This window comes from Coturnix japonica, chromosome 2 (assembly GCF_001577835.2).
Source record: "Coturnix japonica isolate 7356 chromosome 2, Coturnix japonica 2.1, whole genome shotgun sequence".
NCBI lineage: Eukaryota > Metazoa > Chordata > Aves > Galliformes > Phasianidae > Coturnix > Coturnix japonica.
Window position 1 is genome coordinate 93,363,977 of NC_029517.1, and position 16,878 is coordinate 93,380,854.

General features: G+C 40.0%; 1 protein-coding gene across 1 annotated transcript; it reads left to right on the forward strand.

The window, feature by feature from the left end:
- The first annotated feature begins 12,382 nt into the window (after positions 1 to 12,382).
- On the forward strand, positions 12,383 to 15,322 carry LOC107310074. Its single transcript, XM_015855393.2, has 3 exons — positions 12,383 to 12,519; positions 12,691 to 12,883; positions 13,892 to 15,322. Exons 2-3 carry the CDS (start codon positions 12,712 to 12,714, stop codon positions 14,350 to 14,352), a joined length of 633 nt encoding a protein of 210 aa, XP_015710879.1. The 5' UTR covers positions 12,383 to 12,519; positions 12,691 to 12,711; the 3' UTR covers positions 14,353 to 15,322.
- The last annotated feature ends 1,556 nt before the right edge of the window (positions 15,323 to 16,878 follow it).

Consider the following 16,878-nt stretch of genomic DNA (forward strand, 5'->3'; position numbering starts at 1 on the left):
AGATGTCAGTTTTGGTGGAGTTTTTCATGTGATCTTTTTGAAATGTAAGATTTCAGATAGGTAAAAGAAAATGCAATTAAATAAGTTCTTTTAATTTTACTTCCACAGCTCAATGAAAGATACGTCTAGTATAATCCCCACTTACATTATTTTTAGCACATTTTGACATTAATACATGGGAGGATTTACACTTCTATGTATATTTTTAATTTCTTTTTACACGTGTATTCTGCTTGTCAGTTTGCAATAGCTCTTTCAAAGTGCAGAGATATCTTCCAAAAGTGGATTCTTTTCAGACAGTCTTACTAACAACCAAGAGCTTGCTCCCACCTTTATGCTGTGTGGAAGCATTCTTCCTTGGATGACTGGGGACACAGAATGCATTTCTCTTCTACTATCACTATTATCTCTTCACCTCCTAATTTTCTCGTTCTGGACATGCTGGTTATTTGTGTTTGATCAATGTCTCCTTCAGAATACAGCTGCCAAACAGTGGGGAAGTTCGTGCATCTCAGTCTTGGGCAAGTTAAGAATGTTTTTACTCCTGCATTCAACCACTGATATATCCTTGGCCATTTTCATCTGCGTCCAAATAACATATTTCAAAGGAAAGATCTATGAGGAAGATGGATGAGAGGTCCCTCAGTTTGTTCAGCCCAGAGCAGAGGAAGGTGAAGGGGAGGCATCATCATGGCTTGTGGCTCCTCAGAAGTGGAGCAGAGCAGTGCTCTCCTCTCTGGTGACACAACAGGTCTGGAAGGAATGGCATGGTGCTGTGCTGGGGGAGAGTCAGGTTGGAGGTTAGGGTGAGGTTCTTCACCAGAGGGCAGTGGGCATGGAACAGGCCGCTCAGGGCAGTGGGCACAGCCCTGAGCTGACGAAGTTCAATGAGTGTCTGCAGAATGCAATTAGATATATGATCTGATTTTTGGGTGGTCCCAAATATTGAGCTGGACTTGATGATCCCCGGGGGCCCTTTCCAACTCCAGATATTCTATGATTCTATGAAAGATGCCCACATAAGACAACCATGTTGAACAGAGCTCTGCCAAGCTTCCTAAAGAATGGAAGAGTTTGACATGGTTTCCTTCACTGCTGGGCTCAGACTTTGCCAGACCTTCCAGGGCTGCAGTCATGAATGCTTGGTTTGGCTGCATCATGGTGTGTTATGAAGATGTGAACACTGAGCTGTGTGTCTGGGCTGCCCCATCTGCAATTTTTTTCATTTTAAAATTTAATAAAACTGCATGTGGCTATAATTGAAAAAAAATCTGTACTAACGATTCCCAAAATGATTCGTATCTAAAGCAAAATGTATGTTAACCACCCATCCCCCATCTGTAGTGAACAATAAGATATATTCTTCCATTAAATCAATGAAAATCATTAAGTGACTTATTACATCATTATTACAACACAAAGCATGTAGCTTTACACGTTTGCTTTTTTTAATGACTAGCAAATGAAGTTTACTCATCAATGGTTTTATATGCATCAGGCAAGAAAGGGTGGAGCATGTGAATGAGGAATCTAAACAGAGTCTTTCATATTTTTATATGTATTTTTAACTGAGTTAGGTGTTTCTGTCTGGAGACCATATGTTCCATTATTTTTTTTTTAACAACCTGTATGTATATGTATAAAAATTATGAATGCTATGGGCTGCTAGAGTGTGGGCTCCTCTGGTGTTCTGGTGAGGTGATCAAGATATGAGGAACTGTCCAGATGAAAAATCATTTTCCTGCAGGCACACACTGCACTAATTTTGATCCCGTCTGAACATCATCAATCCCACCAAAACTTGACATCCTGCAGAAGCCTGAGCAACGGGATGTGCTTCTGGGGAGCAGCCGTAGACTGGAGTCATCATCAAAGGGTTCAGAAGAATCAATCTGGATGGTGATGGCAGCCCAGCGAATGGCACCAGAGCTTCTTAGCAGCAGACAGGATCAATCCCTCAGCTACGGAAACCTGATGGACCCATGCAGGGAGGGTTCCCTGTGTCTGCTTCCCTAGCAGGGTGCAAGGCGTACAGCAATGCGGATTTGATTTCATCCCGTCTAGACAGTGATTAGTTGGCTAAGGAAAGAATGAGCCTAGAACAAAATGGCAGTCTCAGCTGCTGAAAAAATGAAGTGGCCACCTTTGAAGTCACTCTCAAGCCTGCCTGCTAAGCAGCATCATCAGATTTGTCTTACACCCCTTTGGGATCTGCATGTCATCACCTGTGCAGAGTGCCTAAGCCCCAGTGTGGGCTCCTGGGCCAGAGTGTGCCACGTTGCAATGTGCAGAGCTGCTGCCAAAACATGAGAACAGCTGGTTTATACATTTTACACAGTGCAAAAATGTTATTAAACTGCACCATACAGATAAGTACTAGAAAAATTGCTAGGTTATTTCTTTTTTCACATAAAATTAGCCAATTTGCTGGTGTATGTAATTGTAGAGAATGCAAAGCATCCCATTCAAGTGATTAACCTCTTAGTTAATAAAAGCAACAATCGCATGTGTATAAATAATATAATAAAAGGAACATTCATATCAAAGTAATATTGCGTATACTATCCTGTTTCTCTCCTTAATTAGTAAATAATTCATCAAATTCTGCAATGAATTGTGCTCCTACCCACATTTCTTCATCCAATTATCATGAAATAGGAAAGCAGAGGTCTTCCTTTTTTGAAAAGAATGTGATAATGAAATTGTTCAATAGCTCTTCTCAGCCTTCTGTTAGGCTAAATAAGTACTTCCTTGGGCAGACTGTTTTCTTTTGTTCATTTCTTCCCTGCTTTCTTTTCTCTTTTCTTTTCTTTTCTTTTTTTTTTTTTTTTTTTTTTTTGTTAATCAAACATCTCTTCTATATTAAATGCCATTTTACACTGGCACACTTTAAGAGAGCGTGTTTATCATAGTTCGTTTCCAGTAGACATAGAAAGAAACTGATTTTACAGTACAGATGATCGACAGCACTTGCTTGCCTAAGAGTTCCTTCATGCTTTGAACTGTATCACATGCACAAAATTAAAAGAATGTTAGAACATACAAGAAACAAATGAAGATGCAAAATCGAGTACTCGTAACATCTTAAATCCAGAATTCAGAGTGTCCTGGCATCAATATCATGTTTAATTCTTCTTAGCTGATCAAATTCTGTTTCTTCTATGAGATCTTTACTGGACTCTCTACCTAAAGTAATGAACAGCTATCCAGTGCTTTCTTTTAGGTATTAGGTGTTTGGCTGCATGTTTCACATACCTCAGAACAATAAAATGCTGCTCAGAAGATTGAATTCTTCACCTCCTCATGGACGTTTTTGTGGTACTCATTGTTATAGCACTGGATGGCCTTGCTTCTTAAGGTACTTATTTTCACTGCACAGAAATAAAATGAGGAAATGCTGTTGTCTGTGTTTCATGACTGGCAAACAAAGGCACACAGAAACAAACAGCAAGACTATTCAAAAATTTTGAATGCTGAATTTGAGGCATGAAGAGTCACATTATACTGAATAAACAATGTCTGTATATACACGTGCATACACCTCTGCTTTATGTAGTGAGTACATGTGTGATGTACATACATTTTATACAGCCCTGGTTATATTCAGAGTACTGCTCTTGTTTGGATCATCAACAGCTCTGATTGCTATCATATTCCTGATGGGATAGGAAAGCAAGGACAGCTGTTGCTGAGCCAAACTGCAGCCTCCTTGCTGGGACTCCACAATGAACAAGAGAGGAAAGATCTGAGAGCTTGCATGGAGTCATGACCCAGCCCCAACCCATCTGTTCCAGGAGTCTGTAATCTTCAAGAAAATCCTTCTTGGTCTTTGGCTGTGCCACGCCCAGAGGGAACCAGATCTTGAGACGTGAAGCTCCTGAAATCCTCATATGCTTGATGCATCAGTGCTTTTTGAAGGGCTTGCATGGTACATCATCCCTGTTTGAAAAGGTTGCTGCCTGCCAAATATCAGATTGCTCCTCCGAAGCATTAGGCTTTAGAAAGTATCAAACATAAGGCTACCAAAATTTTAAATTTGGGAAGAATAATACTAAATATTCAGAAGTTTAGGAAATGACTGATAAATTCTGACACAGATTTTTAAGACCAGTCACCTGGCATTAAGAAGTGCAGCAAAAACGGTTGGGTATGGCAAGTTAATAAGCAGCCACATTTTTATTTTTAATGGAACTATATAACACATGCGGCCACCAGCTTTGCTTATTATAAGGTCATTATAGAAACTATACTTAGGGAGCTATATTATTATTTTCTTTATTTCTCCACATGGGAAGGTAAATTTCACTATGGAAATAAAACAATGAAAAAGTGTTAGCTTGTGGGTTTTGTTGTCGTTGCTTTTTTACCTCTTTGTGTAAGCACTCTAATAATACTTAATGCATTGTAAGTAATACTTAGTGCAACATAAAGCAGAGTCCTTCAGAATCTATTTTAATTTACCTAGCACTAGTATACTCAATAATGAATATTGATATGCAAGTTTGTTTTTGAAGATTCCGAGTTCATTCTGCTGCATGATTTGAACTCAGAAGACTACACAAGAACTAGAAGAGGCAGACCGTTCTCTTCACTCACTCTGGAGTGTCATCATTACTTTTCCTTGCATTAAAAAAATATCACTTAACATTAGCATAGCAACGAAAATCTGAAAATTATGACCCTCGAGTGTCAGCGATGCACACCTGAAAAAATAGCTGTGTGCTGTGAACTTATGCATTCACTTCAAAGGTTGATATATCAGATGCCAGTGGTGTGGGTTTCTCCCTTCCCTTCCCTTCCCTTCCCTTCCCTTCCCTTCCCTTCCCTTCCCTTCCTAGGAGAATTAGGCACTGCTTTCCTCTGTAACTGTGAACTTGGGAAACTCTTTTGAAGGCATCAGCTGTCAATACATTGTTTTTGTAAAAGTTGTGAATTGCTTTTCCAAGGAAAATTGGTGACAAAAGATGCTGTAAATGGTACAGAGTGTTATCCTGGTTTTTGTCTTTTTTTTCCCCCCCTGTAGGTTATGATTTGGTCTGGAGAAGCTGTGCCTGCCCCATCCCTGAAGATGTTCGAGGCAAGGCTGGGTGGGGCCCTGGGCTGCCTGATCTGGTGCTCATTGCAGGAGATTAGAACTGGATAGGCTTTGAGGTTCCTTCCAACACAAGCCATGATTGTATGATTGTTTTCATCACAAAGCAATGCTCAGGCTGAGAAAAAGGCAACTCTGTTTTCATGGTCCTGTTTGTTTCTTGTCAGCAGAATTAGACTGTTGGAGTAAAGTTGGAGTCTTCTAAGCCATCATCTCTTTGACAGAATTATTTATCCTTGTTTCCCCACATGAAGTGGCAACAGTAAAATTAAAGCACAAATAAAATGGCAGCTTTTAACATACAAAATGACTTAGTGAAGACTTGCTGCATAGCCTTACTATGTAAGGACAGCATATTAAAGATTATTTTTTAATGAGCGTAGGACTCCTCCCCACAAATAGTTGGATCTGAAGCTGATAAATCAAAGTATTACTCACCAGACAAGGAAAAGCTGTAGTCAAAGGAATTTAAGAATGTGTTAATTAGTCAAAAGAGAGAGGCCATACAGTCTTGTAAACATCATGGGAAAAAACTATTAAAACCACTGAACAGATATTAATTGAAAATGCTGTTTAAGAGCTACAGAGTTCACACAAAGTGCATCTCACTTGATATTAAAGTCCATGTATATGTAAATTCCATATCTGGCAGATTAGCTTGCACTCTGTTTCAATGCCTAGATGTAAGAAATTGAAGAACTTCCCCACATATTGGCTGAATATCTGCCAGCAAATCTATTATCTACTTCATGGGCATGAAGTGTAAAATAACAGGTGAAGGGCTGCCAGCATGCAGAGGCAGCTGAGAGGGGCTTTGCTAAGCTCTGGAAGAAACTCTTCTGACCCAGATTTCCTCTCCTTTGTCTGCTTTAGGAAAGTGCCTCTGCTAAGACACTGAGGTCTCGTGTGTTTGGCTCCTTTTCGGAGCTATCTTTGGAGCTATCCCAGATTTCTGTCCTGTGGTCTTGGAAGGGCACACACAGGTGGTGACAGTCCCCAACAGAGATAATCATTAGAAATACATGCAGAGAAGTTTGGTAATCTTTCTGAAGCATAAACTCACCAAGACTGTTTCCTTATAGTCCCTCCTTACTTTATAGTAACTTGTTAGTATGTTTGAACCCAAAGGCTTGGATCCACCAAACTTTTGATACCCCAACCACTAGTGTGGAGCTGGGGAGGTGGAGGGGGGCGTTGATAGATCCATGTGAGCAATCCACACCTTAGCAGTCTTGAAGGGCTTCCTGGAAGATCTGCTCACTCCCTCTTTTGTTCTTGACTGCAGGAAGACCAGGATGGATTGTTGGGCGAGGCCAATTGTATGAGCTTCAACAAGATCAAGTGTGAGGTCCTTCACTTCATTCACAACAATTCCATGGATTGCTACAGACCTGGGGCAGAATAGCTGGAAAGCTGCACTGAGGTAAAGGATCTGGGGGGTGTTGGTTGACATTCAGCTGAACATGGTCCAGCAGTGCACTCAGATGGCAAAGAAGATCAGCAGCATCCTGGCTTGTTTCAGAAAGTAGTGCAGTCAGCAGAAGCAGGAAGGTGATTGTTCCTCTGTACTTAGTGCTAGTGAGGTTGCACTTTGGGTACTCTGTTCAGTTTTGGGTCCCTCACTACAAAAAAGACACTGAGGCCGTGGAAATTGTTCAAAGAAGGGCAGCAAAGCTGTTTAGTGTCTGGAGTACAAGTCTTACTGGGAGAGGCTGAGGGAACAGGGATTGTTTACTCTGGAGAAGGGAAGGCTCAGGGAAGGTTTTATCTCTCTTTAGAACTTTCTGAAAGTAGGTTGTGATGAGGTATCTTCTCCCAGATAATAATTGGATGAGGGATAATGGCTTTAAGTTATGCCAGGGGAGCTTCAGGTTGGATGTTAGGAGAAATTCCTTCTTCAAAAGAGTGGTGGGGAAGCAGCACAGGCTGCCCAGGGAGGTGATGGAGTCAGTGTCTCTGGAGGTGTTCAAGAAGTGTGGAGATGTGGCACTGAGGGATATGATTATTGAGCATGGTAGGGATAGTTGAGCTAGATGATCTAAGAGGTTTTTTCCAAACTTAATGATTCTATGATTCTACACTCAATTTCTGGCCCAGTATGAACTACGCTTAATTACAACCCATGCAGCCCAGCACTCTGGCAGGCAGAATTCCTCTCTCAGCTCAGGAATGACAAAATGCTTATCCATTTTTATAACCCTACCAATTCACACATTTTCTGAAATCCTTCCACTCTTCCTCCCAAAGAAGAGGGACCAACTCCCAAGTGTGCCCACCTGGATACACATCTGTCACACAAGGTTTGTTGGTACCTGAAAACACTCAAACAGACTCAGGTTTGATGAGTGTTATGTGTTTCTGGAAGCATTTGAGGAGCACCTTTTTATCAGGCTACACCAAGTGGGTGAAGAAGGGGGATATCACAGCTTTCCACTCTGGCAGTTTCAACATTATGTTGTAATTCCTGTTTTCTCCAGTGCTGAGATACACATACTGGTCTCTAAGCAAATCAGATGGCTGAATGGCATTTAAACACATTAAAATTGAGTTTTGCTGCTATTGCAGTGTCAAATTCCCTCATCTTTGCTGCCTGGCCAGTGAGTACAGATGTGTCTCATGAAGCAGGAAAATAACAGAGGCTGCATCTCAGATGTGCTCCTCACAGATTTTGGCCTGGACTGGAATTAGCATCATCTCTGGTGTGCAGCAATTCCAAACCAGCTCAGACTGCTGCTGCACAAATGCCAGGTTCCCATGCAGTCATAACTAGCTTTAAGTCCAACTAGCTTTAATTCCATGCATGGATACAACCAGGAAAAGGGTAGGCAGGTAAGGAGGTAAGCAGGGAAGCACTCCATCCTGATAATGCTATAAGTTCATCCACGGATTAGGGAGAAGGCAATAGTGTTACTAGTTCAGAACCAACCTGAGATACACTTTCCATCCTGTGTTTTGTACTGTTCACATCTTCAGTTCAAGCTCTGCATGGTTTAGAGGAAGTTCATGTCTAAACCAGACAGCAGGTTACAGCAGCAGTGCTTTGCAGCTCCAGATTGCTCCTTTGCAGCAGCTTTAAGCTGGATCTTGCTCTTTACAGGGAGCTGATGAGAGTATTTCTAAAACCAAAAGCATTTTTATGTAACAAATCTTTTCTTCCAAAGCTATGCTACTGGGGACATATCCTCCTCAATTTGCTTCAAACATCAGCCCTTTCCTCCCCACCAGATATACTGCAGGTGCAAGCATACAGCCAAATATTTGATGCATTTTTTCAAGTTTCCAGAGTCCAGAATAGGGACTGCTTGAGCAGCTGAATCCAGGGAGTGTTAAGGGCACAACTTAGCTGTCCTGGAACAGAATCAAACTTCTGTAGATGTATTGCCCTGGGTTAGCTCAGATCCAGAGCTGCTTTGGCCATCACCATCCTCCTTACTCCATTTATCCATCAGAAAATAGAAGGTGCTACAGTTCAGTACAGTCATAAACACGTCATTACCAATGGAAAATTGTAAAATGGCTTTTATACTCAGCCAAGTTTAGACAAATGGAAAGGTCAGCAATGCTGGCACTGATTTTACATATGTGCATTAATTACAGCAGAGTAGAACTTTGCTATTCATTTCACCTGTTAAATATGTATGAATTTGAATAAGAAGAAAAGATAGACAGAAAAGGGAAGCCAGGGCAAACTGTGAATGGGACTGGTTCTGCTTTTCTGGATCTCACACTGGAAATGATTCAAAACTAGCCAATTGCAAGGTATGGGAGAAGTAAAGAAAAACATATCCTATGTCAGACACAGCTTTTGCTATAAAGCATTCAGAGGAGATCATGACCAGATCTAGAATTGCTTATTGGGCTCAACTCTTTGAAGACTGATTGGTATTTTTCCTATGTAAGGTCTGTAGGACTGGGCAACCTCACATAATTAGCTTCTTAGCTGGATAGCCATGTTCCTAAAACAAACTCAGTGTTTTAAATGGTTCAACAAATTTTTTATTAAGTATCATTACTTTTTTTCCTGCACTCACTGTGGATATCTGAATTAAATTAATGCTAGAAATTAGGAGAAAAGGAATTCTGAACAATATCACAGGACATTCAGAATATGCTTTTAAATTCTTGTTTGGACTGAATACTTTTGGACATGAAAGATTCTAAGAAACAGAAAAAAATAAGTTGTAGCTAAGAGACTTGAATATAATTTTCATTATTAAAGCTTGCATACCATTCTTCTCACAACTGTACTGTAACTACTTACTTGTTTGACAATGTAAGAAACCCTAAGCTATAGGGCTTCCACCTTAAGACACTCAACACAAATGCTATCAAAAACAGTCTCAGAACAAGAAAGAGGAATGATGTGAGAACAAAAAAAAACAAAACCCAAGACATGGCTTCCTGAAGGAACGCGAGGTAGAAAGCATGTACACTGTGATATACTCACTGACAAGGAGATCTTGGATACTTTTAGCTATACTAACATACTTAAGCTTCCTAGCCTTGAGTTCTTGAGTCCCCATTGCATCCGTTTAGTTAAAATCGTAGGAACCTTGTCCAAGCAGGGAGAGCTTTCTGCTACACTATAGCTCCCCAAAACTCTGGAGCCAGGCACCTTCAGGACTGTAAGACAAACACAGTACTGCCTGAGAGAATATGTTTGTCATTTGTAAACATGGCAGAAAAACTTACATCTTCAGATGATTAAGACAAAGAGAGGTCTCCATAGTTTATCAGATATATTTCATGTATAATATACAAAAAACATGTTGATTAGAGCAAACTGCATAGCCAGGAGGATATCAGAAGGTTTAGTGTAATTGATTTGACTGTTCTTTCTTAACTTGTAGTCCAGGTTATGTGTGGAGACAATAATACAGATGTTCTTCCCTCCTCTGTACATCCTATTTCTGGTCTTTTAGTGTGGATTACTCAACCATATGGCATTGCTAACTGCTTAGGTAATATTTTCAGAGGAAGACTCAACCATTTGCTCTATATTAGGCACTGTTACTGACATCTGGAGAACATGGAAGAAGAATGGCGATGAGCTAGGAGCTGTTGAGCAGGTAAATAGTTCAGCCAGTCCTCTTTGTAGTGCTGTTTCTACCTTTTTCAAGAGGTCCTACAAGAATTCCAGATAAAACATCTAATTAACAGTGGATAACAAATCTATGTGTACAAGTACAGTCCGGATTAAATTAACTTGCACATTCTCTAATCCATTTGTCTACTTTGTCATGCATGGGAGCAGGCATTTACCCCAATAAAGGTGAGGAGTGATATGAACAGTTTCTTCATGCTCTACGTGCATGTTGCAGCTTTAACTCCTTGCAGAATCCAATGAAAGCTGTGCTGATAAGATTAACAGGGGATGCTTAGTCAGTGAACATGAGCTTAGAGTTTCCTGATGGTGTAATTCCTGCAGCCCAAGACTAATAGTGGCTGCATTTACATAAGCAATAACAGGGTGCCTCTGCCTTGTTCTCTGTAGGCTGCAATTATTTATACATTCAGCATCTTGCTAATACCGTTTCAGTTACAGTAGCTAGTATGCTTGTAAGAGACAGGCTGAATCCTGACGAGATACCTCCTCCTTATTATCACAAGCAAGTGTGGGGGAAATACAGAAGAAATAATTGTTTCTTGGTGTAGGAGTAACTGATTACTCATTTGATGCATTGTTATTAATCACAGAAGAACCTAGTGATGAGCTGCAGAAGAGTGATTTAACAACAAGGAAGGATTTGGACCTTGTGTGCCTCCCTTACCTGCTGCTAACACACTGGTGCTAGTCAGAAGCAGGTAGCAGCTATTTGATGCCTGTGCATCTTTATACAACTTTCACATTCCATTGCGACTTGTCACATTTGATACAGCATAATGCAATGTGACTAATTTAATCAAATGTGAAGTGCACTACAGCAACATGTCAAGTCAGAAAATTTGGGAATAAAAAAAAAGGTGGGGAGGAAAAAAAGTGTTTTTGCCAATTCATGGTTGGATAATTTTTCTCAGCTGGAGGGCTTCATTTTCTGAGCTTGGGCTTTTCTGTTCTGACCTTCCAGCCAAGGGCACATGTCAAGAGGCTCGTATCTCCCAGAGGCAGTGACACAGTCTATTAGGTCATATGAACTGGATCATCTAGTATTCGCCCACTTCAATTCAGGGCCACTATTCCTTGCTCACCCCCACTTTCCCCAGTGGTAACTCATGATACGATGCCCCTGCCTTTGACAGGCTGGGGAGGGAAAGAAGCATTTTATTGCTGAACACGTACACAGCAGAAGCCAGAAATTGAGCAAGCTTGCTGTGGTCTAGTGCGAATCATTTAGTAAGCCTGCATTCAATTAGCTACATCTAAAACACAACAAGGAGAAAACACAGTATTTACCAGCGCAGTTACATTTCTAACCAAGTGTTTGTTTAACATTGTTTTTCAAGTTGTTGATCATAATCACAAATATCAAAATGGCCAGTGTCTGTCTGGAAGCTCACCAAGCTTTTAGTGCTTTTAAGAAAGCATGCCACTAACATGTTTTAGATGATATTGTGGACTGTGGGTCTTCATTCACAAAGTAGTCATTCATGAATGCTAGCAATTTTCAAACACGTGACCACTAAAAAAAATATAAAAAAATCAATCAGATCAGCCTGATTTATTCCTTTCTTTCAGAACTGCCTTTTCCCTTTGTACATAGGACACAGAAAACAAAGCAAAAATCCTTTACCTCTTCTTTTTGTTAGACCTTTTCTTTTTTGCTTCTAGTTACACGCCATGGCCCTCAGAGGGTTGTAAAACGCAGTAGAGGAATTCACTAAGTGCTAGATGAAGCTTAAGAAGCATTCAAACTAGTGAAAATCTACTGCCCAGTTGGACTTGAGAGAGGCTGTACAAGGCTCCAATACTCAAGAAGAAAAACAAAAAAAACTTGGAAATGGGATGTTAGAAAAGAAGCAACTACTCCGGTAGTAGTTGTAGCAGACACACAGAATAATAAAAACTGAAAGAAAACCTTAAAAAAATCAGTACAATAAAGCACACTTACGCACTACAAGGAAATAAAAATTATTTACTTTGTCTTTCTTATTCTTGCTCTAAGCATGGCTCAACACAGGGAGAAATTCACCTTTCTCCTTTGCTTCTTTGAGGATCAGAGAAGCTTTTTCACCCAGTATTCCTTTAATACACAATTATCACACACAGCTTTTGTAAACTATCCTCATCTCATTAGGCCTAGAAAAGCTGTAAGGCTGTGCTAATTACAAATTATCAGATGCTGTGCTAGCTCCTCCTCCAGTGGTCCTTTTCCTTCTTCTAGCCCCACTTCCCTTGATCTCCCTGAGTCAGTGGGGTTATCTTTTTGTTTCTATCTAAGAATAAGAAAAGAAGGCTCTTTTACAAAGTGTTAAGGTTAGAAAAGAAGGTAAGTTACTGCTGTACTTGGAAAGGGCTGTTGGTGTTGACTTACCATTCTGGTTTCCTTTACCTTGCTAGGTATGAAATAAATGTTTTTTGAGGCTCTTGAAGTTTCTTTCCCATTGTCTAGTAAGACTTCCTGGCTAGTTTTGTGTTTTTATTGTGACTTTCCTGTTAGCTTTAGGTGGAACCCACCAAAATGTCTCATCAAGACGTCTTAGGGCATTCCCATGTCCCTGTGGAGGAGAAAGATGCAGCAGGGAACCAAGGCCAGCAGGGTGCTAGATCACGGCAAACTAGATTTCGGAGAAGAAAATGTAAGCAGCTGCATTCAGCACGGCCAGGGGCAGAAGAAACTAGAGTTTTGCAAGGTAATCAGCAAGAAGAAGCTCTTATGGGGTAGGGGTAAGGACAATTTTAATGTGACTTCAACTGCATAGAAGTGCTCCTGAAACAACAGAGCACTGAGAAAGGCTGCCCAGAGAGGCCGTGGATTCTCCTTGTGTGGAGATATTCAGTACCCACCTGGAGGCCTACCTGCATAGCCTGCATCAGGGAGCTTGCTTTATTGAACTCAATCTTTTCCAATCCCTATGATTCTATGAAAGGTTTCCTTGTGTGTCCTGCCCGTGGGTGTGTATATAATTAAGACGAATTAAGGCTCCAGAAGGGAACAAGATCTTCAGGTGGTATTCCCGTGGCTGTTCTGTCTCTGTTAAGTGCTACCATTTTCTGATGCACATGGAATGCTTGTATTACTTGGCCTGAATTGTTTCTTTTTGCTTAATAACAAGAAAACAAAACAAAACAAAAAAACTTTTCATGTTGCAAATGTTTCTAGATTATTCAGTATAGATATCTACTTTCATATAAGGTATCTATGATCTTGAAGCCTAAGTTAAAGCACTTAATATAGCATCAGTGTGGGCTACCTGTACTGTGAGTGGAGTTGTTCACCAGCCTCAGAAGTGGAGATATTATCTGTGTAATGTGAGGATAGCATGTTTTCTCACACCATGTGAGTAAAGTTTAACAATCCTGATTCCCTGGGTTTAGAATTGGGCCTGGATTCCTGGAGCATGGATTTCTCTGTGCTTCCAAGGAAAAAAAATAGTTGTTTTCACAACAGTAGCGGCTATTGAAATAGAGTACAGCGCAGTTTCTACTTCCTTAAAACATAACTTTCTGAACTTGGAGAAATCATACTATTCTCAAAGTAACCAATATACCTTCTCAAAGGATTGACCTAGAAACAGTACAAGAGGCTTTAAGTATTTAGTGATGGAGAGTTGCAAGGCACATCCAGACACAAGCTTGTCTTGTCCTTATTTATTTAATTTTAAGTTTAGCATTGTCTGTTGCTGTTTCTTTCTCCACAGTTTACAGATTTATGAGTCGTCCCCCATCTACCAGCGTGCACTCCACTGGTGAAGAAGCTCTGGGGCTGTCTAGTATTCCTGTGCCAAGAAACAGTGGAAAGACTGTGAAAACACTAGCTAGGATTGTCAGCCCTTGGGTGCGTCTTGAACCTATACCATGTTGGGTCAAGGACTGTACTGGGCTGGCCTGCTCAGCAGATCATGGTCCTACAAGACATCTGCTAAAAGCCGATCTCCTAGCTGAAGAAGATAGCCCGAGATCCATGGTAAGAGAGGAACTTTTCTCAAGGGGTGAAGACTATGATGATTTGGGGGCAGCCAGCAACCAGACAGATGTTGTCAGCAGTGATGCTCCCAGAAGCTTGGCAGAAGAATTTTCACTAGTTCCCTTAAATATGCGAAGGAAATACTCTGCTTTGGATTTTGACCTGCTAGTAGAAAGATGTTTTAAAAGGCTCTGAGCTTCAGCACATCTGTTTAGAATTTAAGATACAAATTTTTTGGAGATATGAATGCCAGTCTTCATGTACACAGTTTATAGAAATACAGGCTGAAGTCTGCGTTAAACCTATGAAGGTTCAAATGGGGTGAAGCCCAGCACATTTCTCTTAGATTGGCAGGCAGTGAGGAAAGACAAAGCTGGAGTGAAAATAAATCTTTTATATGAGTTGCCTTCTTTGGGAGTTTAGAATCCTGTAATAATCATAAGGTGTTAAAAATGGAAATGTGACAGTCTAAGCTAATATAATGACTATTTCTTTTGCAATTGTAACGGATATACCAAGAAATATTGTTGTATTTTGTCTCTTTCTCAGCAGTGGAGTCTCTTTTTAATAACTTCTTGAAGGATATTTGAAATTCAAAGCCCTCGTATATGCTACTATTTCCTTTCAGTAAGTGCTTTAATTTACTCTATAGAAGCCTAGAGGGTTTACTGTTTGTTTTGTTTTTTTCTTGATCTAAAAATTATAATTCACTGCATATATTTGGTTGTTCATATATACATAAACAGCTGTGTAAGGCAGTGTGAGATAGCTAGGCTACATCCTATGATAAATGAGGGGGGGAAAGCCCAACTATTCTGTAGTTGGGGTTAACTGATCATGTGAAATAAACAACTTTATTTTTTTAAAATTTATTTTGATCTAAAGATATTGAATTTTTCTTTCTGTCTGTGGAAGAATATGTAGTTGAAAGCAACTCAAGATCTAGGTTTCTCTGGTTCTTATTTAGTCAGTAGGTGGACTTTACAGATAATGCTAGGCCAGGCTGTAAAACTACACTGTCATTACTGAAAACCTGACTGGTAAGCCTTCATGTTAGTTTGAAATTGCATCCCATTGGCAAAGTTCTCTTGCATTTCAAGGATAGTATTCTTTCCAAGGAATAAACTTGATGTAGTAGAAAAATTAATAAACAATTATACATTTTTTTTTGCTGCTGTTTTGTGTTTGTGTTTTTTCCTTCCCTTCTTTCTACCTAATGAAGAACTGTTTTGTTTTTATTTTAGGGGAGGGTTGTAATTTATTATTGTTATTATTATTTTATTATACTGACCCACTTAATGTTGTTATGCGCTTACTCTGCAACGCTTCTTGCATAGTTAAACTTCTTTAACAAATGTACCTTTTCTGCTTTGGATAATAAGAGCAGGAATACAGTGGTGGAGGCTGTCTGTTGATCACACGGGACAAGGCAGGTTGCCTTACTCTTCCTGGTGCTGTGCCATTGTAGAGAATCAGTCTGCATTAAGAAGGCATTGCAGACGCTTGTCTTGATCCAATGCGGAAGACAAAGCAAAATGCCTAATTTATTAGGGAAGGATTGTTGACTTCTCTCAACCTGCCCCTGAGGTTAAAATTAAGCATATCTTTAAGCTTATTTGCTGAGTTAGTGTCCTCAGTGCAGATCAGTGACTAGGTATGTGAGGCATTTTATGAATAGCATGAAGTTTTACTGGAGTGCATCAAGCAGCTTCTGCTATACTCTACACATGTACCCAAAGTGAGAATGGGCTGCTGTGTTAGACAGATCTTGTGGAGCCTGTAAATTAAAGCTTCTTCTCAAGAGGTCTGTGAAAACAAACAACCCAAACAATGCTAATCCTAGGTGTTTGTTCTTGAGAATGGTGAAAGGAGGAATCGTGCTTTTCTCTTACACCAGGCCACCCCAATTAAGACTCTTTCCTTCTGAGTGATACTTGCTTAGCCTTATAGGCTCATTTCACCCCCTTTTTTTTTCTTTCTTTATATTTTTTCCAAAGGCTACTCACTGAACTAGAGTGAGACTTTATGCATAGCAGCTAGTAAGGCATTTAGCAGGCAAAGAAAAATGAACAAAAACTCAAAAACTGATGTATCAGTTTCATTTCTTTGGAATTTAGGGGTTTCCAGCAATATTCAGAGCTGGTTCTTATAGTTGAAATACTGTAAGGTATTTATGGATTCATCTCAAAAATTTGCCTTTGATTATATATGTTTCAGAAAGTGTTATGTTTGTGAAGTCAGCTGGCACGGTTTCATGTAGTCTTTCAAGAGCTTCCCTTTGTGAGAAAGGCTCACGAAACTTTAAAAAAAAAAGTCAGAAATGTCACCACTGGGTAGTAAGATACCAAGCTTTGTGGAGGTGTCAGCTTTCTGACAGCGTGATTCAGTAACGTGCGTTTTCAACTTGACAACTATACAGTTATTCCTTGTGCATCTGAGATCCTGTAAGCATTTTTGTGCATGCTTGTCTCTTCTCACAAATGATTCTACAACTGGGATTTTTATCACATGTTGAGTTAAACACAGGCATAAAGGTCTGAAAGATCAAGACCTTTGAGGAAAAAATTCTTTCAGAGAAACTTCCTGGGAAAGAAAAGCCTGTGAGGTATTAACTTGAAATGTCTTCTAAGAAAAATAGATCAAACAGAGCTGAGGAACAATCAGGAAAAGAATCTCATAATTCTCTTGAAAAAAGTAGACAAGAATCATTAGTATTTGTTT